Genomic DNA, 25,696 nt, shown 5'->3' with positions numbered 1-25,696 from the left:
TCAGATGGCTGTGACAGGTTAGTAGATTCTGAGAAAGAAAATGGAGCCAATTCGGGGATAGTTGGATCTCAACTACGTGAGTGGATCACGGGATTTGTTTTTGTTACTGCTTGCTTAATTTCTTTGGTGCCGAATGATGTGGCACGTAGTACGCCCTCAACTGTCCCACCTACCTGCCACATCAGTGCACAGAAGCCATAGCAGCCGGCCGGCCACTTGAAGCAGTTCAGACCTGAATGAACGAAAGAAACGACACACCTCAACGTGCCACCGTACAAAACCCGGAGACCCGCCGCGCCCAGAGGCAAAACAATCGTCCACCCGCGCGCACGCACGCACGCACGCGCTGGCACGCCTGCAGGTGCGCGAGCACGCCGCCATGCAGCCACGTCCGGGAAGACCCCGCGGCCGCCACTCTCTTCCCCCGGCCGCGGCGGGCGTGCTCCGGTGCCTCGTCCTCGCCGGGGCCGTCGCCGTCGCCGCCGCGGGCGCGGACGCGGTCGCGGCGCCGGCGATCCTGGACACGGTGTGCGGGTCCAGGCAGGCGGCCGACCCGGAGTCCTTCGACGTGAGCTTCGTCAACACCCTGGAGCTCATCTACCAGAACGTGACGCGCTCCGGCTTCGGCGCCGCCTCCTCCGGCTCCGGCGGCAACTTCTCCGTCTTCGGGCTCGGCCAGTGCCTCGCCTACCTCTCCCCGACCGACTGCCAGCTCTGCTACGCGCAGAGCCGCGTGAAGCTGCCCCACTGCCTCCCGGCCGACGGCGGCCGCATCTACGTCGACGGCTGCTTCCTCCGCTACGGCGCCGGCGACTTCACCGCCGCCGCCACCGACGCCAGCGACACGTTCCTGTGCTCCAACGACACCGCGCCGGCGACCCCGGCGTTCGCGGCCGCGGCCGCCGCGCTGGTGCGCAACGTCACGGCGACCGCGCCGGGTGCGAGGGGGTACTACTACGCCGGGTCGGCGTCGGCGTCCGCGATGCCGACCGGCGCGCGGGTGTACGCGGCGGCGCAGTGCTGGAGGTCGCTGAACGCCACCGCGTGCGCGGCATGCACGGCCAGCGCGCGCGACCGGGTGGTGCGGCAGTGCCTTCCCGGCGCCGCCGAGGGGTACGGGCTCAACGCCGGCTGCGTCGTCAGGTACTCCACGCAGCCCTTCTACCTGCCGGCGAAAGCCGGCGGCGGCGGCGGATCATCCAGTGAGTACAGCACACACATTCTCGGTCGTAATTCCGTTCTTGGTCCAAGTGTCGTGCCGTGTCGTGTCTGAATTTTGCTGACAGCAACGGCGCATTCACGTACCGATATTTCAGGTTTCAGAGCCTGAAAACAGCAACAAAAAAATATCCGTATGAAACGCCATGAAAATGACATCTTTTTTCTTCTTCTTCCGAATTAATTATCCATGGCAGACCGGCACATAATCATCATCGTCTTCGCCTCCATCCTCTCCGCCATGGCGGTCGTCGGCATAGTATTCATCTGGACACGAATGAGGCCCAGGAGAGACGACCTCCACGACGGTATGCAAAACTGTAAAATTGCAACCACATAGTGCATCTGAATATCTGATGCTGCACCAATACTATGATAATCTGACGAGAGTTTCTGACACTGTGTAGACATGGACGGCTCAGGCGAGATCATCCGCACCATCATGTCGTCGCAGCTCGGCTTCCGGTACGAGGAGCTGCGCAAGGCGACCGATGACTTCAATCAGATCAACAAGCTCGGCCAGGGCGGCTACGGTTCAGTTTACAAGGTATGTACACTGCCGTGCCATTTGGAACACCGCACATTTTGGCACAATGCAACACTGAATTTCATCGATCATCTTTCTTGAAATGCTTGCTTCATCTGAAGTTGACATCCTGATAATATATGATGGATATCACAGGGCGTGCTTCCGGATGGCCGGGAGATCGCCGTGAAGCGGCTCTACCTCAACACGCGGCAGTGGACCGACCAGTTCTTCAACGAGGTGAAGCTCGTCAGCCAGGTGCAGCACAAGAACCTCGTCAAGCTCCTCGGGTGCAGCGTCGAGGGCCCCGAGAGCCTCCTCGTCTACGAGTACCTCTGCAACACCAGCCTCGATCACTACCTCTTTGGTAAGAAAAAAAAAACCCTGCATTCTGGAAAAACATGTCATACTACTTGAAATGGTAGATTTTCATTTTAACTCATCTTAAATGCTTGGTGATGCAGATGCTTTCAAGAAGAATGCGTTGGACTGGGAGCGGCGGTCGGAGATCGTCCTCGGGGCGGCGGAGGGTTTGTCATACCTCCACAGTGGCTCCGAGGTCAGGATCATACATAGGGACATCAAGGCCAGCAATGTGATGTTGGATGAGAGGTTCAGACCTAAGATTGGCGATTTCGGCTTGGCAAGGAACTTCATGGAAGATCAGACCCACCTCAGCACCGGCCTCGCCGGAACATTGTAAGTTCACTTGTCCAAAACATCTAATCTGGTCACCTCGCCAAAAAAAAAGCCATCTAATCTGATCAAGGGTTGAAGGAAATGTTGCGATAAATTGTGCAATGTGTCCGAAGAAATAGAACCGACCATGCCTACATTTTTGCAGTGGATATATGGCTCCGGAGTACATCGTTCACGGGCAGCTGACGGAGAAGGCCGACATCTACAGCTACGGCGTGCTGGTCCTTGAGATCGTCACCGGCCGCAAGAACCACAACTCCGTGGCGTCATCGGCCGAGGGGTTGTCCCTCATGTCACAGGTACATTAATTCTCCCATTTCACCTCTTTTGTCAAGTACTAGCATACTGTAGCATTTCAGACAACCTGATGCTGGCATCCTTCCATCTTCAGTTATGGAAGCACTACAACGCCGGCACCCTCATGGAGCTCCTGGACCCGAACCTCCGCGACCAATGCTCGGAGGCGGAAGCTCTCAAGGTATTCCAAGTCGGGCTGCTGTGCGCGCAGGCGTCGCCGAACCTCAGACCCCCGATGTGGAAGGTGGTGGAGATGCTGGGAAGTGGTGATAGGGTGCTGCCCCGGCCTACCGAGCCTCCGTTCATCAACATAAAGGGGTCGAACGCGAAGAGCGAAAGCTCGGGGTCATCAATGTCTCTGATGTCGAACTCCGACAAGTCGCCGTTCTCGACGAATCAGCTGTCGGTTAGTGGGGTGCAGGCAAGGTGATTAACAGCAGGGTGTGAAGGATCATCTTAACATTTTTTCCCCATTGTTTATGGTAGGATGATCTTCTTGAGCACTGACTGAAAGTGTTCCGATCATAGAATCTTGTTTGTAAGATGTAAGTAAGCAAGCAGATGAATGGTAGTTTTGTCATAGAAGTGCAGTCTTCAACTCCAACAACACCATGTCAGCCGAAATCAACTAAAAGTCACATCTTTTTCTCCCATGTGCTCTTCACAGTGACGAGATTTAATCAACGTCTAACAGCAGATAAAAAAGAGAGGAAAAAGTCATGGAATGCACATAAAACACAACAGACAAACGAAAAAGTGAGAGAATTCAGAAATTTCATACTACGATTTTGGTCTAGGTGATGGACCGATAGGCGATAGCTTCTGGATAACTTTAGAACCAAGCAAATTACGTTTTGGAAAAGTCAAAACACGCGATGATTAACAGAGAGCGATTTGAGAACTGAGATGGACCGGCAGCGGTTCTGCTGGAAAATTGTTGGGCTGTGTATGCATGTGGTGTGTATGCGGTCTGGTCGCTGTCGATTTTGTTTGGGAAGTCCAAATTTACCGCTGAGAACGGGTGAAGCAGGGCTTAATTGACCCAGCCGTCCAAGAGGGAGACGGTTCAACAACCATCATCAATCGTCATCTTTCTTTGTCTTAGCAGTTCTTTTTGTTTCGACTCATGCGACTTCCGACTTGTATGCAGTATTCTCTTTGGACACGTATACTTGCCAGTGTGCAGTGAAATTTGCACCACCGATTCCCTAAAAGAGCACAGGAAGAGAATATTTATAAACATCCGTGGGACCATGGCTTTGCACATGATGGACCGACAAACAACTCTCAAAACAGGTTTTCGTCCCGCTTTATAAATAAAACAACCGACATGTCTATGCAACAAGTTCAAGTACCACACTGAAAATCGAGTAGTCTGCTGGGACAACAACTCAAACATGCTCAAAAAAAGCTAAAAAGAAAGATGAAAAAAAGACCACCAAGTAAGTGACAGTGTTTCTATACTTGAATTCTGCTTTTTATAAAGCTATGGTACGCCTAGGCGTACTTTCAAAAAAGAAAAAGGAAAAATTGACCAAGTGGCCGGAAGCTTAGCATATCTACGACGAAGCAAGACGGCGTGCGATAGCAGTCAACGCATCCATCATGAATCCAAACCGGTCACGATCCCACTGTCTAGAGACCGGGTGCGAATGCTGCAAAAATGCAAGGAATTTAAAGATAGAGTCAGACTGTCTAAGGAAGATCCGGTCAATCATCATCTTGTTACACGCCGTCCACAAATTCCAAGCTAGCGCCACGAACATAGCTAGAAGAGACGTCTCCTCCTCCCAGTCTGGTTGGTACGAGTTTATAGGAGGTCTAGGGCCTCCCAATCAGACCCTAGAGCCTCACAGACAAAGCTCCACAGGAATATCACCGTAGTGCAAGAGAAGATGTGGGTCCCCATCAACACCATAAAAGGGGCACAACCCATCACCAAGGCCGTGCCGCTTGAGCAGCTCCGTTCCAGATGGGAGGTGATCCCATAGCAATTGCCAAACACAAATCTTGATCTTCAGTGGTATGGGCACTTTCCATAGTGGAAAAGTCCATGACAGGGGCAACCGCTAGCATAAGGCGTGGTATGCCAAGCCAACCGAGAAGATACCAGAGGGGGTCAACCGCCAAGACAAGGTGTCGGCCCACAAGTTGGACCACTCAATGGACGCCATGGGCCCAAATGTCCGAAGGAACAAGATGTTCTACTGGCCACTTTGGGCGCCGTGGAAACCAATGCCATCGAATTCGAGCACATAGCGAACACATTGGGGAACTTCGTACACAGTGAAGCGCCTCCAACCCACGGGTCAAGCCAGAAGAAGGTCCCCCCCTTCTTTGCCTATGGACAGAGAAATTCTAGTGCAGCTCATGTTTGATCTGCTGGATGAATTTTCAGAATCAAGACCCTTTCCTGCGCTCACAAGCAAGAAGGTGTCGCCCTGCAAATACTTACCCTAGACCAGCTGCAACCATAGACCCTTCCCTCCCCATGTTGTATCTGTCAGACACATCTAAGTATAAGGGCCACATTCATGCGACGGGACGCAAGAATGCCAATCTCGCCCAAGTCTTTTGGCATGCACACATCGGCCCACATGACCATATGGTATTTTTGTCGGCCATCCGTCGCTTTCCAAAAAAAAAATAAGAGAGGTCTTTGTCAAAGGAGCTATGGACCCCTTCCGGCAAGATATACAACCCCATCATATACATGGAAAGACTAGATAGGGAGGGGTGAATAAGAACGGTCTTACTCCCTTTAGACTTAAAGCGATTGCACCGTGGCTCCGACCTAGACGTGATTTTTTTTTTCTACTACGTTTCTCACCATATTTTTCGATAAAGAACAATATAAGTTTTATGGCGTACTTATACATTTGTTAGTCAATCTACGGTCAAAATTTGGCACAAAATATGAAGGGGCCAATAAATCTAGATGGAGATAGTACGCAACAACATATATATTTTTAAGGAATACAGATCCTATATATGATACAAAGAGTAAAGAAAAATATACGCAGAATCCTATACATATCCTACACTCAAGTACAAAGGTTACACAACGATATATAGACACACATTAACGAAACGCTCTGCGTCTTTTCATAACCTTATCTTGAAGGCGATCCACACAACAGAAAACATAAGTCCTCCACGTCTTGAAGAAAACTAGAGACCCCAACCACAGCCAAAATCCAAGGACGAGTCCAGCAATTATTGAGTAGTAGAAATACACGGTTTCAAGTTCTACGTCCAGTGTTTCCACAGTACCCGAAGAACCTTTGGAGCATGCGACCAATGGATATCCGCAAAGCCCAGAATTGTTGTTGTAAATGGAAGGGTCGTCCAGTGTTTGGAGCTGATTCCCAGTTGGTATCTCGCCAGAGAGATTATTATTGGAGAGACTGAGAGAGCTAAGAGACGGCAGTTTCGAGATGCTCGAAGGAATTGCACCAGATAATTCATTCCACGAGCAGTCAAGGGATTCCAGCAGTTTGAGATCACCAATGTTTTCAGGGATGTGGCCTGACAAATGGTTCCTTGACAGATTCAGAAACCGGAGGCCCCAGAGATTTGCTAGCTCAGTTGGAATCTCACCAGAGAACGAATTGCCTGATAAATCGATACCTACCATAAGTGCAATCGTCCCTTGGAATGTGTAGCTCTTCATCTTCCAGTTGACATCGATCCGGTCGACAAAATTCATCGCACCATCTAGATGTAGAACTTGATGGTGGATTAGTGAAGTCATGTTGAACTCTGTCTGTGGTTTCATCATGGATGTTAAATTGGCAAGCAAACCCTGCGGCATGGGACCTGAAAATCGGTTGGCAGCTAGGTCGAGTAGCTGGAGATGGGAGAGCTGTGACAGTTGCCAGGGAATGCTACCACTAAACGAGTTCGACCGCAGCCGGAGAATCCTCAGGAAAGGAAGATTTGAGCCTATCCATGATGGAATTTGGCTGGAAAAGTAGTTGCCACCGATATCAAGGACAATGAGCTGCTTACACTTCTTCAGTATAGTTGGGAACTCACCTGTGAGTCTGTTATTTGCCAAATGCAATGATTCCAATGACGATAAATTAGCAGACCCAGATGACGGAACCTTCCCGGAGAAACCATTGCTTGACAAATCTAGGAACAATAGATCCTCCAAGTCCCATAGGCAGTTAGGGAGCTCACCCCACAGTTGGTTGCTAGATAAATCCAACAGTGCCAATGATGCGACTTGGCAAAATGTCCGGGGGAAGCTCCCCGAGAAACTATTGTTGGCAAAGGCAGCTGAGAGCAATTTCTTACTGCCAATGCTTGGGATTGTACCGGTGAACTTGTTGTTACTGAAGTCAAGACTGTAGAGATCTTTGAGCGATGAAATAGTTGCAGGTAGCCCACCCTCGAGCTGGTTATCGTTGAGATCAAGGTTTTGTAGTAAGGACATACTGCCAATTTCAGGGGGCACCAAGCCAGTGAGGCCGTTGAAGGACAGAGCCATGCCGACAAGCAGCTTGAGGCTTCGGATAGAAGCAGGGATCGGTCCGGATAGCGAGTTCCTCCCCAAATCCAGAAACTCGAGGCCCGTCAAGCTGCCGATCTCCGCCGGGATGACGCCGGTAAGGTTGTTGGCCTCGAGCGCCAAGAACCGCAGCTTGCCTGCTCTGCCGATCTCCGGCGGTACGCTTCCGGTGAACGAATTGTAGTGCAGGAAGAAGAGAGTTACCTCAGGCCAGCTAGTGAAGAGCTCAGGAGGAATAACACCCGAGAGGTTGTTTCTTGACAGGTAGAGCTCCCTCATCTTGGCCATCCCGGCGAAGGACGGTGGCAGCTCGCCGGAGAGGCTGTTCCTGGAGAGGTCCAAGAAGGTGAGAGCTCTCAGGCGCCCCAGCTCCGGCGGAATCGTACCCACGAGCCGCACGGCCTGCAGGTCCAGCCGCCGCAGCGCGGCGAGCTTGGCGAGGGAGCCCGGGATCCGCCCACCGAGCGGGTTGTTCCGGAGGACAAGAGCTCGCAGGCCGCGCAGCGTCCCGAGCGCCGCCGGTATGCCGCCGGTGAGGTTGTTGCTGGAAAGGTCGAGCGAGGCAAGCGAGGCCAGGAGGGAGACGTTGGCGGGGATGGCGCCCGCGAGAGGGTTGCCGCTGAGGTTGAGGCTTGCGAGCGCCGGCAACGCGGAGAAATCCAAGGCGTCGAGCGTGCCTGCGACCCCGGCCCCCGGAACCGTGAGCGCGGCGATACGGCCGGCCGCGTTGCACGCGACGCCGGACCAAGAACCGCACGGGGAGCTGGCCGGCGACCATGACGAGAGCGGAGAAGAGGCGTTTGCGTCGGAGATCGTCAGGGTGGACTTCCATGTCAGAAGCGCTTTGGCTTCAGCAGCTTCGCCTGAGGGGGAGACGGCGCCGCATGTGCATGCCAGTAGCAGGAGCAAGAGGAGACGAGCTTTGGTGCTCGTTGCTCTGGATTCCATGGCATCCGCTGCAGTTTGTCTGGGGAGCAAGAGCAACTCTTGTAGTGATTTGCTCCTTTCTCCCCGCGTATCGTTGGTATGGATTGGCGACGATTTTTCAGACGAGCAGCAAATGCCATCGTCTGACAGAAAATGGTTGAGCTATGTAATGTGGGCTGGTCGTTGTCGATTTCCTGAAGGCAAGTCCGAACTTGTTCAAGTGTTGAGAACAAGTGGAGTGGCTTAATTGACTCAGACGTCTAAGATGGAGACGGTTACCCGAGGAGGCGCAAACTCTTTTTGCACGGTTAGGTCATGTATATTTTTCACATAAACCTATTAAACCCAAATATGAAACCCACATGTCAACTTGTGAAACTAATTATATGGAAGTGTGTTAACATTTTTATTTCAAACGCATAAAATAAGTTATTTCATAAATGTGCAATTGAGATAGATATGATTTTTTTTAGAGAAGCCAGTGAAAAGTAAATGCACCTACTGAAAGTGAAAAAGATGTGAAACTAAAATCCCAACTTGCGAAAATAACATTTTTCACATAAACCCATTAAACCCAAATAAGAAACTCAAATGTCAACTTGTGAAACTATTATTTGGAAGTGTGTAAAATTTTTATTTCAAAAGAGTAAAAAAAGTTATTTCAATGTGCAATTGAAATAGATGTGATTTTTGTGAAAGAAGCCAATGAAAAGTAAAATGCACTTACTGAAAGTGAAACTAAAATCTCAACTTGTGAAAATAACATTTTTCACATAAACTTATTAAACTCGAATGTCAACTTGCGAAACTAATTATTTGGAAGTGTGTAACATTTTTATTTCAAAAGAGTAAAATAAGTTATTTCATAAATGTGCAATTGAGATAGATATGATTTTTATGAAATATGCCAGTGAAAAGCAAAATGCACCTACTGAAAGTGAAAGAAAATCTGAAACTAAAATCTCAAGTTGTGAAAATAACATTTTTCACATAAACCTGTTAAACCCAAATGTGAAACTCAAATGTCAACTTGTGAAACTAATTATTTGGAAGTGCGTAACATTTTTATTTCAAAAGAGTAAAATAAGTTATTTCAATGTGCAATCGAAATAGATGTGATTTTTGTGAAAGAAGCCAATGAAAAGTAAAATGCACTTACTGAAAGTGAAACTAGAATCTCAACTTGTGAAAATAACATTTTTCACATAAACTTATTAAACTCGAATGTCAACTTGCGAAACTAATTATTTGGAAGTGTGTAACATTTTTATTTCAAAAGAGTAAAATAAGTTATTTCATAAATGTGCAATTGAGATAGATATGATTTTTATGAAATATGCCAGTGAAAAGCAAAATGCACCTACTGAAAGTGAAAGAAAATCTGAAACTAAAATCTCAAGCTGTGAAAATAACATTTTTCACATAAACGTGTTAAACCCAAATGTGAAACTCAAATGTCAACTTGTGAAACTAATTATTTGGAAGTGTGTAACATTTTTATTTCAAAAGAGTAAAATAAGTTATTTCAATGTGCAATTGAAATAGATGTGATTTTTGTGAAAGAAGCCAATGAAAAGTAAAATGCACTTACTGAAAGTGAAACTAGAATCTCAACTTGTGAAAATAACATTTTTCACATAAACTTATTAAACTCGAATGTCAACTTGCGAAACTAATTATTTGGAAGTGTGTAACATTTTTATTTCAAAAGAGTAAAATAAGTTATTTCATAAATGTGCAATTGAGATAGATATGATTTTTATGAAATATGCCAGTGAAAAGCAAAATGCACCTACTGAAAGTGAAAGAAAATCTGAAACTAAAATCTCAAGTTGTGAAAATAACATTTTTCACATAAACCTGTTAAACCCAAATGTGAAACTCAAATGTCAACTTGTGAAACTAATTATTTGGAAGTGCGTAACATTTTTATTTCAAAAGAGTAAAATAAGTTATTTCAATGTGCAATCGAAATAGATGTGATTTTTGTGAAAGAAGCCAATGAAAAGTAAAATGCACTTACTGAAAGTGAAACTAGAATCTCAACTTGTGAAAATAACATTTTTCACATAAACTTATTAAACTCGAATGTCAACTTGCGAAACTAATTATTTGGAAGTGTGTAACATTTTTATTTCAAAAGAGTAAAATAAGTTATTTCATAAATGTGCAATTGAGATAGATATGATTTTTATGAAATATGCCAGTGAAAAGCAAAATGCACCTACTGAAAGTGAAAGAAAATCTGAAACTAAAATCTCAAGCTGTGAAAATAACATTTTTCACATAAACCTGTTAAACCCAAATGTGAAACTCAAATGTCAACTTGTGAAACTAATTATTTGGAAGTGTGTAACATTTTTATTTCAAAAGAGTAAAATAAGTTACTTCATAAATGTCCAATTGAAATATATGTGATTTTTATGAAATAAGCCAGTGAAAAGTAAAATGCACCTACTGAAAGTGAAAAAAAAATGTGAAACTAAAATCTTATAAGAGTTTTCACATAAACCTATTAAACTCAAATATCAAACTCAAATGTCAATTTGTGAAACTAATTATTTGGAAGTGGGTAACATTATTATTTGAAAAGAGTAAAATAAGTTATTTCATAAATGTCCAATTGAAATAGATATAATTTTTGTGAAAGAAGCCAGTGAAAAGTAAAATGCACCCATTGAAAGGGAAAAAAATGTGAAATTAAAATCTCAACTTGTGAATATAACATTTTTCACATAAACTTATTAAACCCAAATATGAAACTCAAATGTCAACTTGTGAAACAAATTAATTGTAACTGTGTAACATTTTTATTTCAAAAGAGCAATTTAAATAGATGTGATTTTTGTGAAAGAAGCCAGCAAAAAGTAAAATGCACCTATTGACAGTAAAAACAGGTGAAACTAAAATATCAACTTGTCAAACTAATTATGTGGACTGTGTAATATTTTTATTTCAAAAGTGAAAAAAAACATTATTTCATGAATGTGCAATTGAAATAGATTTGATTTTTGTTAAAGAAGCCAGTGAAAAGTAAAATGCACCTACTGAAAGTGAAAAAATGTGAAACTAAAATCCCAACTTGTGAAAATAACATTTTTTACATAAACCTATTGAACCCAAATATGAAACTTAAATATCAACTTGTCAAACTAATCATAAGGAAAAGTGTAACATTTTTATTTCAAACAAGAAAAAAATATTATTTCATAAATGTGCAATTGAAATAGATGTGATTTTGTGAAAGAAGCCAGCGAAAAGCAAAATGAGCCTATTGACAGTGAAAAAAATGTGAAACTAAAATCTCAACTTGTGAAAATAACATTTTTCACATAAATCTATTAAACTCAAATGTCAACTTGTGAAACTAATCATTTGGAAGAGCGTAACATTTTTATTTCAAAAGAGTAAAAAATATTATTTCATAAATGTGCAATTTAAATAGATGTGATTTTTGTGAAAGAAGCCAGTGAAAGTAAAATTCGCCTATTGACAGTCAAAAAAAATGTGAAACTAAAACCTCAACTTGTGAAACTAATTATTTGGAAGTGTGTAACATTTTTATTTCAAAAGAGCAAAAAACATTATTTCATAAATATGCAATTGAAATAGATGTTATTTTTGTTAAAGAGGGCAGTGAAAAGTAAAATGCATGAATAATTGTGAAACTAAAATCTCAACTTGTGAAAATACATTTTTTTACATAAACCTATTAAACCCAAATATGAAACTCAAATGTCAACTTGTGAAACTAATCATTTGGAAGATTGTAACATTTTTATTTCAGAAGAGTAAAAAAATGTTATTTCATAAATGTGCAATTGAAATAGATGTGATTTTTGTGCAAGAAGCCAGCGAAAAGTAAAATGCACCTATTGATAGTGAAAAGATGTGAAACTAAAATCTCAACTTGTGAAATTATTTATTTGGAAGTGTGTAACACTTTTATTTCAAAAGAGTAAAAAAAATTGTTTCATAAATGTGCAATTGAAATAGATTTGATTTTTGTGAAAGAAGCCAGTGAAAAGTAAAATGCACCTACTAAAAGTGAAAAAAATGTGAAAATAAAATCTCAACTTGTGAAAATAATATTTTTTTTACATAAATCTATTAAAACTAAATATGAAACTCAAATGTCAACTTGTGAAACTAGTCATTTGGCAGAGTGTAACATTTTTATTTCAAAAGAGTTAAAAAATGTTATTTCATAAATGTGCAATTGAAATAGATGTGATTTTTGTGAAAAAGCCAGCGAAAAGCAAAATGCACGTATTGACAGTGAAAAAATTGCGAAACTAAAATCTCAACTGCCAACTTGTGAAACTATTTATTTGGAAGTGTGCAATATTTTTTATTTCAGAAACATTTAATTTTTTACATTTCACATTTCATATGTGAAATAAACCCATTTCAGTAGAAAAATCTAAAACAAACCTATTTCACTAAAAATATGTGAAAATAACATTTTCACATAAACGTATTAAACTCTAATGTCTTATGAAACTAATTATTTGTAAGTGTGTAACATTTTTTATTTCAAAAGAGTAAAATAAGTTATTTCATAAATGTGCAATTGAAATAGATGTGATTTTTGTGAAAGAAGCCGGTGAAAAGTAAAATGCACCTACTGAAAGTGGAAACAATGTGAAACTAAAATCTCAACTTGTGAAAATAACATTTTTTACATAAACCTATTAAACCCAAATATGAATCTCCAATGACAACTTGTGAAACTAATTATATGGAAGTGTGTAACATTTTTATTTCAAAAGAGTAAAATAAATTATTTCGTAAATATGCAATTGAAATAGATGTGATTTTTTTTGAAAGAAGACAGTGAAAAGTAAAATGCACCTACTGAAAGTGAAAAAAACGTGAAACTAAAATCTCAACTTGTGAAATTGAAGATTATGACATGTATAATGGTTTACTCAAAAAGGGCGAAATATGCTTTTTCAATAATGTGAAATTGAAATAGATGTAATTTTTGTGAAACAAACTAGTGCAAAGTGAAATGTAGGTTCTGAAAGTCGAAAATAAAAAGTGAAACTGAATGTCAACTTGTGAAATTGAAAATTTTGAAATGTGTAACGGTATATTTTAAAAGAGTGAAATATGCTGTTTCAATAGCGTGAAATTGAAATAGAGTTGATTTTTGGGAAAGAAACCAGTGAAAAGTGAAATCTAGGTTCTGAAAGTAAAAAACAATATCAAGTGAAATGACAACTTGTGAAAATGATTATTTCAAAATGTGTAACAGTTTATTTCAAGAGTGTGAAACACATTATTTCAAAAATGCGCAATTGAAATATATGTGATTTTTGTGAAACAAACCAAAGAAAAATGAAATGTAGGTTCCGAAAGTGAAAGACATTATGAAATTGAAATGTCAACTTATGAAATCGTTTTTTCGAATGTGAAACGAATTATTTTAAAATAGTAATATATGTTCTTTAAAAGAGGTGCAATTGAAATAGATATGATTTTTCTGACACACGCTAGTGGAAAATGAAATGTAAGTTCAGAAAGTGAAAAACAACATGAAACAAAAATATCAACTTGTGAAAATGATTGAAATACTTTGATAATTTCAGTGGCATGAATTTTATAATTTTAGTTTAAAAAATACTAGAGGTTTATAAAAGCGCTTTAGTTCATTACTTTTGCTATTAGAGTTTTATAAAAGTTTTTTAGTTAATTTTCTTTTTGTTACCATCTTTTCATCCACATAGCATGTGCAAGAAAGTAGAGAGAGTTACGGCAAAAACTGGATGCACTTCGTGTACAAAACGGACAATCTTTTTCGAAGTATCAGGGTTTCATACGGAAACTCGTCTGTTACAAAGGGATTCTATTTTTTTAACTTATTTGAACTCCATAGTTTTTCTGTGTTCAAAATCCACCATTAAAAGCCACATCATCAATTTTCAACCCTTTCTGACTTCATTTGCTATTTTTATGCATTTACTGATTATTTTGAGCTATAAGACCCTGGAATTAAAGGCAACATATAGCTCTAATGAATAGATAAGTGACCAAATTAATAGAAGTTCATCATCACATTAAAAACAAAGTACATACATAGTTCTAATTGAACAACATATAGCTCTCCAGAGCATCTAGTTAAACCATACATTGAAACTATGTAAAACCTTTCAATGCAACAACAAATGCGATCATAATCACAACCAAGGTAAAAATTGATCCAACGGCATAATGATACCAAGCCTTGGTATGAATGGCATATTTTCTAATCTTTCTAATCTTCAACCGCATTGCATCCATCTTGATCTTGTGATCATCGACGACATCCGCAACATGCAACTCCAATATCATCTTCTCCTCCTCAATTTTTTTTTATTTTTTCTTCAATTAATTTTTTTCTTCTTCAACTAAATTTAACCTCTCGACAATAGAGTCGGTTGGAATTTCCGGTTCAACTACCTCCTACATAAATAAAATCTATGTCACATTGGTCGGCATAATTGTCATAAACAATAAATGAACCAAATAGTTATAAAAAGATAGTATATACCACATCTGAATCATCGACAGGACGAGGGCCGACGGGGACGGATACCAAAACCATCGCAATATATAATAACAAGCAATAATAAAAGTTAGAAAATTAGACAAGTATCTATCTAAAGTAAGAATTATTTTCTTTCGGAAAGAAGATAAAGACAAGAGGCTCACCACGGTGGTGCCCGCGACGAGATCGGTGCGGGCGACAGACGGCGGTGAAGACGGAGACGGGACGTGACGGACCGCTAAACCTATGCAAATCTCGGGGAAAATGGAGCTTGGAGGTCGAGCTTCGAGAGGAGAAAGCTTAACTAGTGTGGCTCGGGCATTTCATCGAACACCTCATGTGCATAGGAGGTGAGCTAGAGCACCCCAAATGCCCTCTCCTCGCCGGCCAGAAAAAACAGAGCACTGTGGAGTGCACTGCTGCGGCGATGGGGTATATGTAGGCAACTCATTTGTCCCGGTTCGTGACTGGAACCAGGACTAAAGCCCAGTCTTCTGTCCCGGTTCGTGCCTAGAACCGGGACAAATGGGTCCATACGAACCGGGACCAATGCCCACGAGGCCCCGGCCGGCCCACTGGGCTCACGAACCGGGACGAATGCCCCCATGGGTCCCAGTTCGTGACTGAACCGGGACTAATGGGCTTGCCATGCCCGAACCAGAGCCCTGTTTTCTACTAGTGGTGGGACGAGGAGCAGCGGCGGCGGAGGAAGGCGGGAGGCGGCGGAGACGGGGAACGCTAGAAGAGACGAGGCCGAGTGATAGGAGATTGGAGAGATCAAGAGAGAGGAAAAACTGGGTGGGAAAAAAACGAGCGTGGAGGGTGGTGGTGGTGGTGGTGGGAGGGGGACGAAAAAAACCAGACGAAAAAACTAGACAAAAGTGATGGGACGAAATAAACCGTGAATACTATTCAACCAACTCATCCATTAAAAATAGACAATTCCATCTTACTTGCCTCCACAGAGGGAGTATATTGCTTCGCAGCTGCTAGTTCTCCTGCAGAATTCCATAAACAAAAGAAGAACTGAGGGAGACGTTGAGATTATGTATTTCATGGACGAGGAGTTGTCTAATTTTAAGATTAGGGACATAGAACGTCCCGGCACTGCTGAGCAGAAGGGAAGTCCTAGAAGAGGTGCAGGATCACGAGTTCGTATACTTCTTTCTTTTGCCGCAAAAGAAAAAAAGAGTACACATGTATGTAACATGGGAGGTGAATTTTTTCCTTGGCAAAAGGAATTGTACACGATAGTCCGGCAATATAGTGAGCATATTTTTATGGCATATTAAAGGATGTGTTTGCACAATTTAATGCCAAAGTACAACCATTTGTATCATGCGTAACAATGACGTACACATTTTACAAGACGTTGCATCTTAAAATATGATACTCAGTATATTAGAAAAACATAATTTTAAACATTCATCAAGCTCAAGTTTCTTATATTTATATAAATAAAATAAATTTAATGCGCTAAAAAAATCAAATCACTTCTCTTGTATATGCACACGCAACTGACATGGGCCCGTGGACTACAAATGCGCTAGAACACAAGGCCCGGACATTCGGTCCGCCAAGGATAATGTTCTGGTACTCGACGCCCATCGGCCCGGGCACGACAAGGCAGAAGGAGGAGGAGAGGAGGGGAGGACGAAGGCACGAGGGGACCGGAGAGGGAAGGAAGAAGGAGGGGCGAGCCCGACGACAGTCACCGCGTTTGAGGGTGAGGGGGAGGAGGAGAGGGGAGAGGAGAAAACCACCATTCATTGATTAACGGTTCCTGGCAGAAAGGTTTGTACACTATAATCCGGCAACATAATGATCATGCTTTTGTGGCATATTAAAGCATGTGTTTGCCATGTGCAAAAATGACATACAAATTTTACATTACATTGCATCTTATAATACGATATATTAGAAAAACATAGTTTTAAACATTCATCAAGCTCAAGTTTCTTGTATTTATATAAATAAAATTAATTTAATGTGCTAAATAAAAAATCAAATCACTTGTATATGCACACGCAAGTGGCATGGGGCCCGTGGGCTACAATAATGTGCGAGAACACAAGGCCCAGACAGTCAGTTTGCCAAAGATTTTGGACGTTGTGGTATTTGACACTCCGGTGCGCGCGGTGCATTTCAGCTGTGGTACTTGACGGAGGTGTAGGTCTGGACCATGGTGGAGACGAAGGTGACGAGCGCGACGACCTCGATGACGACGGCCCACGGCAGCGTGAAGTAGTTCCGCTGCACGTCGGCCCACATGACGTACAGCGGGTGGCGGCTCCGCTCCCGCAGCTTCTCCAGCAGCACGCAGAGGTAGCTCGTCACCAGCAGCTCGCCGCCGGCCGCCGCCTCGCTCGCGACGCCCATCGTCCGGAAGAACCTCGCCACGGCCTCCTTGGTCTCGTTGCCCGCGCCGCCGTGCTGCTGCACCACCTCCGCCGCCGCCAGCACCCCCGCGTCCTCCGCCGACTGCACCATCTTCGCCATGAAGCACACGTACGCCGACACGTCCATCGGCGTCTTCATCGACGCCGACGCCGACTGCTCGAACGCCATCAGATTCAGCAGCAGCGGCGCCGTGCGGAACTCGACCCGGAGCTGGGGGAGGTGGAGCCGGTCCTCGTGCTGCGTCAGCTTCACCGCGAGCGGCACGGGCCCCAACACCGACGCGATGCCGGCCACCGCCTTGCTCCCGCTGCCGGCGCGCGCCTTCTTGAACTGCACACCCATGCGCTTCAGGTCGCTCGCCGCCGGCACGTCTTCCTTCCCGTAGCTCGCGCTCCACTTCTTGTCCTCGGGGAGGATCGGGTACAGCAGCGGCACGAACAGCAGCAGCGGGATGCGGCGCAGCAGCCGTGCCGCCTCCTGTGCCGTCTCTATCACCGCGCCGTCCTGGATGGTGCGGGGCGGCGGCTCCCACCGTGTCCGCGCCGCGGTGATCATCGCGTGGAGCAGGTGCAGGACGTGGGAGACCCCCTCGGCCGGCGGCAGCTCCTCGCTCATGTCGCGGCCCTTCTCGCCGGCGAGGTAGTACAGCACGAGCTTCACGAGCAGCACCGGCGAGGGGTACCCGGTGGCCTCGAACTCCGGCAGCTTGGTGCTGGCGATGAGATCAACGAGTACGAAGAAGGGCATCTGGTTCTCGGCGAGGACGAGGTCGACGGAGAGCTGCGCGGGGCCGAAGGGCGTGGCGTGCAGCGACGGCTCCTCGTGGCCCGTGGCGACGTTGATGAGGTGCTCGATGATGAAGCAGCCGTCGAGCACCATCATCTGGATGAACTCATCGGGGGGAATCTCGGCGACGTCCTCCCCGACGTACATCGCCCGGGCCTCCTGCTCGCGGGCGGCGACGACGCGGATGTACCCCTGGATGACGGCGAGGTGTTGCGCCGTGTCGGGGTGGCCGCGGGAGATGAGGCTGTTGAGGTACGCCACCTTGAGCCGCTCGGCGGGGCGGAGGCGCCGGTCCTCGCGGCTGTGGAGCGGGCCGATGGCGACGAACCCCGGCGTGTAGTCCTTGGCGTTGTTGTTGCGGAGGTGGAGGGGGACGCGGGACAGCCGGTGGCTGGTCGCCATGGCCCGGTGCTGCTCCTCCGCCGCCACGCCCTCCTGCTTCTGCATCAGGGTGCGCGCCAGATATTCGACGTGCACCGTGATGTCCCCGCCGCCGCCACCACCGCCACCGCCACGGGCGCCGGGCATGCGGAAATGCCGCTCTCTAGGCATCGTGGACGATGGAACAGTGCACGTGCTATGCCACGACCGCCATGAACTGCATGCCCGGCTACATATATAGGGGCGGAATGGAATCTGAGCCCAGAGAATGCCAGCTCTGAGGGAGACGATGATGATGAGATGGACACGCAAGAACAAATCTGAGAACGACAGGATCCCTCAATGATGTACGCCTACACACAGGTAGTATATACGTAGCTTCCGTCAGCGATAAAGAGGACAGAACATGCATCAGTGCCAATTCTTTGCTTTGCTTGTACATGCAGACAATACGAGATTCAACTTCGTTATTCTAATTATAGTAGGTTGCATACATCCCAATTAAACCCATGCGCGCAGCATGTGGCGTGTATGTGCACATCATGCTATACCGTTCACCTAGGGAAGAAGCCGGCCCAGCCCGCAAAGCCCACATACAAATCCATCTTCAGTCGCAGGTGAAATAGGGGCAGCACCATTGCTGGCTTGACAAACGTTCTTATATTGTGGGACAGAGGGAGTATATTCGAACTTAGCCCTAAAAAAAATCTATATTCATACCATTTTAAGTATTTATCATGTGCGTCCTTTCAGAAGCAGCAGATCAAACTTGGGGGCATAGACCATCCGGGCCACCGCTGCTGCCAAGCTCTCTGCGCCGTCTAGCGTTTGTGCATATGTCCAAGCATGGTTCCTTCAGGGCCTTGTCCGTGTCAGGAGGTGGGGGTGGCACTCCAAAGTTGAACTGCAACGAGCAACATTGTTATTGGAGACTGCTTCTTCAGTGGCATTTGGTTGGAAAAAGGGATAAAAATGAACATAGCTGTGAGATTTTGCTTTAGCATAGCAAGATGTACATGATTCCTGATTCCTGAACTTCCTTTACCTGGCAGCTATAGTCTTCAAAATTTGGCTCCATATACAAATCGACGCCCATGTGATCCTTGAAGAAGGTCTGAAAGATAGACAACAGTTTTTAGCAAAAGACACTCAATAAGCTACTCTTTTAGGCAATGGAAGTACTTTTTCCCCCGGAGCTCCAATGCGTGATTGAAACATAACCGTTCAAGGAGCATTTCCGGCTGGATCTGGTAGAATTTTGGGTGAGCAAAAAGTTTTCATGATCTATTCACAATTATGAAACATCAACGATGCTCAAGCAGGTTTCTGTAGGCGGATTATACCATTCCAGTTTGCTAAATTGATATCACATCCCTTTGGAAGACATAAAGGTATTGTAGAAAAAAGACTGCGGAGAAGTACAGATCTGGAAATATAACGCATAGACACACCTGAGTTGGCAGTTTGCACGTGTTGATACAAATGCCAAGACATTTGCTCTCTTCCAAATATTTACACTTCTCGACAAACACCTGGCAATTTCCAGAATGACATATTAACAATTTGAAAGTCTTCATGAACGAAATGTAAATTGAAGGCTGAACAGATCAATACCCCACTAGATAACGACTTCCCATTGGGCAGTGTTACAGAATTCACTGAACATGTGCCCATTAGCCATTGGCACGAAAGCGCTGTTGCTCTAGCTTCACGAGTGAAATGGATCACAAGTAAGAAAAACAGGACCACTGATCACGCTAAGTTACGGTGAGTTAACTCTGCAATTGATCTCTACAGGGAACTGAGTCCTGAAAGCGTATCATAGTGCCTGAAATTCTGACTTGCAATGAACTCACCTACCATCATGGAAGCAAGTTGGCCATTAGCAATTGGTGCTAAAAGAGCTTTGAAAAGGACTAGCAACAGAGGTGGGAACAGTGCCTGAAGTACTCGGACCTGAAATTTGTAAGAGAAGAGATGCCGAGAAAGATAACTGAATTTAACTTTAAGTCATGTAACTATGGCAGAAGAGGTGGGACTGGAGATGAACAAGAGCAGTGGCATACAGCTGATTGCTCAGTCTCTGAAGCACTTTTCCCCTTGACCATGAGGCGATTCGCAACTTCGATCAGCCCGTCGTATCCAGGCTTTTGAGAATCCCACCCAACCTCCTACAGCTTTGTGCACAGACAATGAGAGAAATTAACAGATGTAACAATCACACAGCTGTGCAAAGGGTGGAATTCAGTCTCTGGTTTATCAATTCATCGTGTTCTATCCAACCAGCAAAGATTGAAATATGTTGCATGTGAATCGAGAACTGAGGTTCAGATTAGCCAAATCTGCATCATGTCATAATTTCTGCAGTCAACCCCATGAATCGGGGAATCGTTTCATATCGGCACTGAACAAAAATCACTTGCATGGCCGAGAGGAGATAGGTAACCAAGTAGAGAGAAGAAGGGGACGGGCGGATCGATGGGGCTCACCTCCACCATCTTGGCCCGGAAGAAGGCGAGGAGGAAGTCGTCGGCGAAGGAGGGCCGGTACTCGCCGCCCTTGCCGGACGGCGGCGCTCCCACCTGAAATAGCACGAGGAATCAAGAAACCGTAGTGCCCCGGCCAGGGCGAGGAGGCTGGCTAGAATACCTAATACGTACCGGCGGCGACGAGCAGTACAGCCGGGAGGTAGGCCGGCGGCTGGGTCCCTGGACTGAGGGGGCTGAGAAGGACGGGGCGCGAGGGGTGCAGGATGGGAGTGCGGGGAGGAGGCGGCGGTGGAGACGGCTCGTGGTCGGAGCCGCCATGGGCGTGGACTGGGCAAGCGCCGGCGAGCGAGCTCCGGCTGTGAGCCTGTGACAGACCGTAGGAATCAACCAGCCAGGGCGTGGTGGATAGCCGGCGGAGGCCCACACGTCAGCGACCTCCACCAATTTCTTTTATTTTTTATTTTTTATTCTCCGGGCGGCAATGCGGCCCAGACTACCCACTCTCTGCCAGGCCCCTGTATCCCTTTTGGCCCAAGAAATCGATCCGCCAAAGCAACAGCGCACAAACTCAAAAAATAAAAACTCAAGAGACGACAGAGACTACCACCAAATTGTCCAAAAGTTTCACAACAAAAAAAAGTCCAAAAGCACACAGACTTACTAATTCCTCCTAGTGGAAAAGAACAGAGCCTACAAAAATCTCTTAAGCAAAGAATATTTTACTAAAATCTGCAATCCATGTATACAAGACATAGAAGAGTTTACACAAAAGAGGGGCCAACTTAACTAGTTAGAATGCAAAGTTTCAGCTACCATATGTAGGGATTGTGTCTTGTCTTAATTTCCAGGGAGCTAGTCTTGCCAGGAATTATCCTAGTTCACGTCCCCAGATGATTGAGAAAAGCCCGAGCAGAGACTCAACAACATTCTTGGTAGAGTATAACAAGGAAAACAAAAATGTCTACACAAAATCTTGGTCATGCATGTGAAGAGTAAATCAAAGGAGTATTAACAGTCACTCCAGCTGGTACCAAATAAAGCCTGAAACAATTCTCAGAATACCCCAAACGAGATTAAGATCATCAGTGAACTGTAACAAACACAAACTTGTCCAAAACATGCTCACAGAGCCCAGGCAGAGTGTTGCCAACCCCACTCATGCCAGACCAGCAAGATCTGAAGAGATAATAAAGATTCTTCTCAGTGTGGATCAATTTTACGAAACAAATGAAGTGAAGGAATATAAAGTTGAGTGTCAGGTTATTACATCATGTTGTGTGCTGCTCCTCTGCCTTTGCTCTAACTCTGATCCCCAGTCTATGCTGCCTTACAAGTTGTAAAAGAGAAAGTAAAAGTCGCAGCGGTAGAGCATTTAGGCGCCAAAACCGGACAGAACTGCACACGTGCGTGAGAGCAAGAATTTCTCGTCAAGCAAATGCTTTAGTTCCTTCTCTGTCACAAATATGGTGTTGGTGCCTTGCGGACTTAAGCGAAAACTCGCACTGGTAAATTCTTGGCTATACCTTTCCCCACATTACGAGGAGCAGGAAAGTAGTTGAATCTTCAAAGAAGTGTGCTTTCAATAACAGGAAGATAACATACTTTTATCACCTGTATTCAACAATCTCTTTTTAATCGAACACGCCGGGGATCTGCGTATCATTACATTAAGAAGAAGAAATGGGACAAGAACCCATACAACACCCACTCACACATGCTACACACGCCACACTATTGTTCTTAGATTACATTCGCACATGTTTATCGTTAAAAAAACGACCAGACAGGACTACAACCAAACAACTAAGCTCCATGGGCCAGGGCAGTCAAGCAAGAGAGGCCCTGCGCCTGCAATCTCCCAAAGACGCCGCTCATCGCCGGCAGTGTATTCAACAATCTCCATCGGTGCTACTGACAGCATAGAGTATGAGACTCCGACATGAGCTCGAATGTCCACTAAATGAACATAGCATCAGCAATCTCAAAAATCCCTTCATTAGGGACCCGTTTGCCCTGGCATATATCACAAATTCCCCAAACTAAGTAAATCTACTCTTGCAGGCATAGCTGAGAATGACATCTGCTAAAAATGCATTCATATCAAGGAAAGTGACTGTTTTAGATATTATAAAATCGTGGGTGGTTGGAACAAACCATGCTAGAAAATCTAGAATTGGTGTTCATTGTGCTTCTTATGGAAAGAGCACATATCTATACTGTCCCTGTCCAATCAGAAGCCAGTATCCCTAAAAATGCAACCAGTTCTGCTAGACTATGTGCTCCACCTTTCCATGCCCAAAAAAGCTTAATAGATACACAGATATGAACTGAATGAAAAATGAAGGACCGATTTTCTACAAGCAAGGAAGTTAGAGTTATGGAGACAAACCTTGGAATCGAAAGGGTTTAGGCTTAGTAGAACTAAAACCGAGTACATGATGCTACTAGGTGTGAGGAGGAGGAGGTTAGCCTTGATAGTCAGGTGGTACCTCAGAAGGACACCTTTCGGTATTTAGGGTCAATGCTACAGGAGGATGGGGGTATTGATGAAGATGTGAACCATCGAATCAAAGACGGATGGATGAAGTGGCGCCAAGCTTCTGGCATTCTCTATGACAAGAGAGTGCCACAAAAGCTAAAAGGCAAGTTCTACAGGACGGCGGTTCGACCCACAATGTTGTATGGCGCTGAGTGTTGGCCGACTAAAAGGCGACATGTTCAACAATTAGGTGTGGTGGAGGTGCGTATGTTGAGATGGATGTGTGGCCACACGAGGAAGGATCGAGTCCGGAATGATGATATACGAGATAGAGTTGGGGTAGCACCAATTGAAGAGAAGCTTGTCCAACATCGTCTGAGATGGTTTGGGCATATTCAGCGCAGGCCTCCAGAAGCTTCAGTGCATAGTGGACGGCTAAAGCGTGCGGAGAATGTCAAGAGAGGGCGGGGTAGACCGAATTTGACATGGGAGGAGTCCGTTAAGAGAGACATGAAGGATTGGAGTATCACCAAAGAGCTAGCTATGGACAGGGGTGCGTGGAAGCTTGCTATCCATGTGCCAGAGCCATGAGTTGGTTGCGAGATCTTATGGGTTTCACCTCTAGCCTACCCCAACTTGTTTGGGACCAAAGGCTTAACTAATTTGCATTTATTATACCAGCAGGAGACCCAGATGGCAATGGAATAAATAAACTGTACCTTCCAAGGAGTTATACACATCCAATGAATCAACTACTCAACTGTGTCTGACTCCGAAAAATCGATACCTTTCAGGGAGTGATTTTATTTGCTCATGATATTTTCCTTCCGTTGAAAATAGATGCCACATCAACAAACTAGTTGAAGCTTCAAGTGAGATGCTCTTCCCATCAACTTTAGACAAATAATTTCCAGCCTTGACTATCTCACCTTTTTCTAACAACATTCTGATGATAGCATTTAATAGAACGGAGCTGGGAGCATAACCACTCGTCTCCATTGATGAAAACATATGATCAGCTTCTTCCATTGATCCTTCTTTTAAAAGATTTGTTATCATTATTCTGTAGGTAGAAGCATTAGGTACCAATCCATTGGCAGATATTGCAGCAAACAAAATGTTAGCTTCTTCTCTTCTTCGAACCTTGTACATTGCATCAATCATGGTATTGAATATTGTAATATCGAACTTCACGTTCATTGCACCTAATTTGTGGAACAGTATGATTGCTTCCTCAGTGCAATTATTCCTACAAAGTTCTCCAAGAATTATACCGTATGTTGAAATGCTCACTGTTGTTCCACTTTCAACCATCTGATGAGCAATCTCCGCAGCTTCCTTGCCTCTTCCATGGTTGCAAAGGGAGGCCACGAATGAGTTGCGAGTAGCATCATCTAGTATAAGACCCCGGCTTGTCGTTTCTCTGAATATTGTTACTGCCTCATTCCACCAGCCCAAAGAGGAATATCCCTAGATCATACACTTATATGCCACGTTGTTGGGTCGAACATCATTATCGACCATCTGCCGAAGGAACGACTCTGCCTTGTCCATTGCTCTGGCCTTGCACAGCGCATCAATTATCGAGGTATATGTCACCACATTAGGTTTAACTCCTTGATGCTCCATTTCATTGAACAGATCGCATGCCTTGCTTACTTCGCCTTCCTTACAGAAGCCATGGATGACCGTGCTATATGCCACCACGTTGGGGGCGCAGCCACCTCCTTCTTTCGACATCATCTGGGGCAGGTCAAGCGCTCGCTGGCTCCTGCCATCGTCACACAAGACCTTCAGAACGACGGAGTATGACAAGGCATCAGGCGCACAGCCGAGTTCAGGCATCCTATGGAGCAGCACGCTGACAGCCTTGTCTGTCCGTTTTGCGAGGCAAAAGCACCTGATGAGGGCGTATGCGTCGATGCCGTCTGTCCTCAGGCCCGTCCTGAGGAGGCGGCCGAAGAAGGCAAGCCCCAGGTCAGGGCGACGCGCGCGGCAGCAGCAGTCCATGAGGATGCTATAGGTGTGGGCTGTAAGAGGCGACGCATGTGGGCTGGCTTCTCGGCGCAGGCGGTTGAAGAGAGACACGGCGAGGGCGGGGCTGTCTTTGCAGGCGGTGGAGGCTGGAGCACGGGCAAGGGCCGCGAGGAAGCCGTTCAGGGCTTGACCAGGGACCGGGGTTGCCTGCTGCAGCAATTCGTCGAACAGGTGGTGCGCGTCTGCCGGGCCCAGTGTCCCGGTTCGAACGCGCTCCGTGGCCGCGTCGAGGGCGGCGCTGGGATCCTAGCAGCGTGAGGGCGGCGAGGTGGGGGTGGGGGAGAGGCGGCGGAGGAGGCGGGGCGTGGGCGTGGTGGAGTAGAGGCGAGGCATCACTGCCATGGACACCGCGTGTTGGTGCTTGGAGTGTGCTTGTGGAGTGGCTGAGAGATTTCTCTTTTTGGACTTG

The 25,696-nt window shown here is 45.4% G+C and overlaps 4 protein-coding genes and 1 pseudogene across 5 annotated transcripts; 1 reads left to right on the top strand and 4 right to left on the bottom strand.

Annotated features, from left to right (window-relative positions):
- Positions 1 to 247: 247 nt before the first annotated feature.
- LOC125546875 (cysteine-rich receptor-like protein kinase 2) lies at positions 248 to 3,325 on the top strand. Its single transcript, XM_048710979.2, has 7 exons — positions 248 to 1,202; positions 1,416 to 1,526; positions 1,626 to 1,765; positions 1,901 to 2,111; positions 2,209 to 2,443; positions 2,589 to 2,742; positions 2,835 to 3,325. Exons 1-7 carry the CDS (start codon positions 380 to 382, stop codon positions 3,168 to 3,170), a joined length of 2,010 nt encoding a protein of 669 aa, XP_048566936.1. The 5' UTR covers positions 248 to 379; the 3' UTR covers positions 3,171 to 3,325.
- Positions 3,326 to 5,685: 2,360 nt separating this feature from the next.
- LOC125546865 (uncharacterized) lies at positions 5,686 to 8,354 on the bottom strand. The gene has a single exon (XM_087547297.1). The coding sequence runs from the start codon at positions 8,202 to 8,204 to the stop codon at positions 5,823 to 5,825; it is 2,382 nt and encodes a 793-aa protein (XP_087403423.1). The 5' UTR covers positions 8,205 to 8,354; the 3' UTR covers positions 5,686 to 5,822.
- Positions 8,355 to 16,712: 8,358 nt separating this feature from the next.
- On the bottom strand, positions 16,713 to 18,453 carry LOC125546844 (UPF0481 protein At3g47200-like). The gene has a single exon (XM_048710962.2). It carries the CDS (start codon positions 18,451 to 18,453, stop codon positions 16,861 to 16,863), a length of 1,593 nt encoding a protein of 530 aa, XP_048566919.1. The 3' UTR covers positions 16,713 to 16,860.
- A 16-nt stretch (positions 18,454 to 18,469) lies between these two features.
- Positions 18,470 to 21,206, bottom strand: LOC125546854 (beta-carotene isomerase D27, chloroplastic). 2 transcript variants are annotated; one of them, XM_087547283.1, is made up of 9 exons: positions 20,943 to 21,206; positions 20,772 to 20,864; positions 20,349 to 20,453; positions 20,139 to 20,238; positions 19,897 to 19,988; positions 19,734 to 19,814; positions 19,328 to 19,396; positions 19,003 to 19,186; positions 18,470 to 18,635 (listed from the first exon to the last, which is right to left on the bottom strand). In XM_087547283.1, exons 1-8 carry the CDS (start codon positions 21,087 to 21,089, stop codon positions 19,046 to 19,048), a joined length of 828 nt encoding a protein of 275 aa, XP_087403409.1. In that variant the 5' UTR covers positions 21,090 to 21,206; the 3' UTR covers positions 18,470 to 18,635; positions 19,003 to 19,045. The 2 variants fall into 2 exon arrangements, with proteins under 2 accessions (XP_087403409.1, XP_048566926.1); XM_048710969.2 differs by lacking the exon at positions 18,470 to 18,635 and having other exon boundaries at positions 18,724 to 19,186; positions 20,943 to 21,205.
- Positions 21,207 to 21,336: 130 nt separating this feature from the next.
- LOC147990054 (uncharacterized) lies at positions 21,337 to 25,696 on the bottom strand (annotated as a pseudogene).

This window comes from Triticum urartu, chromosome 1A (genome assembly GCF_056163025.1).
Source record: "Triticum urartu cultivar PI428250 chromosome 1A, HENAU_Tu73, whole genome shotgun sequence".
Lineage (NCBI taxonomy): Eukaryota > Viridiplantae > Streptophyta > Magnoliopsida > Poales > Poaceae > Triticum > Triticum urartu.
Note: the sequence above shows the minus strand (reverse complement) of the source record. Positions and strands in the feature narration are given on the sequence as shown.

Excerpts from the sequence above, each read along its gene's own strand:
- LOC125546875 (XM_048710979.2), top strand. The coding sequence starts at position 380 with ATGCAGCCACGTCCGGGAAGACCCCGCGGCCGCCACTCTCTTCCCCCG. Across the intron at positions 1,766-1,900 it reads GCTACGGTTCAGTTTACAAG|GGCGTGCTTCCGGATGGCCG; the intron begins GTATGTACACTG and ends TGGATATCACAG. Across the intron at positions 2,743-2,834 it reads GGTTGTCCCTCATGTCACAG|TTATGGAAGCACTACAACGC; the intron begins GTACATTAATTC and ends TTCCATCTTCAG.
- LOC125546844 (XM_048710962.2), bottom strand. The coding sequence starts at position 18,453 with ATGCCTAGAGAGCGGCATTTCCGCATGCCCGGCGCCCGTGGCGGTGGC.
- LOC125546854 (XM_087547283.1), bottom strand. The coding sequence starts at position 21,089 with ATGGCGGCTCCGACCACGAGCCGTCTCCACCGCCGCCTCCTCCCCGCA. Across the intron at positions 20,865-20,942 it reads TGTACTGCTCGTCGCCGCCG|GTGGGAGCGCCGCCGTCCGG; the intron begins GTACGTATTAGG and ends GTGCTATTTCAG. Across the intron at positions 20,454-20,771 it reads TCCGGGCCAAGATGGTGGAG|GAGGTTGGGTGGGATTCTCA; the intron begins GTGAGCCCCATC and ends ACAAAGCTGTAG.
- LOC125546865 (XM_087547297.1), bottom strand. The coding sequence starts at position 8,204 with ATGGAATCCAGAGCAACGAGCACCAAAGCTCGTCTCCTCTTGCTCCTG.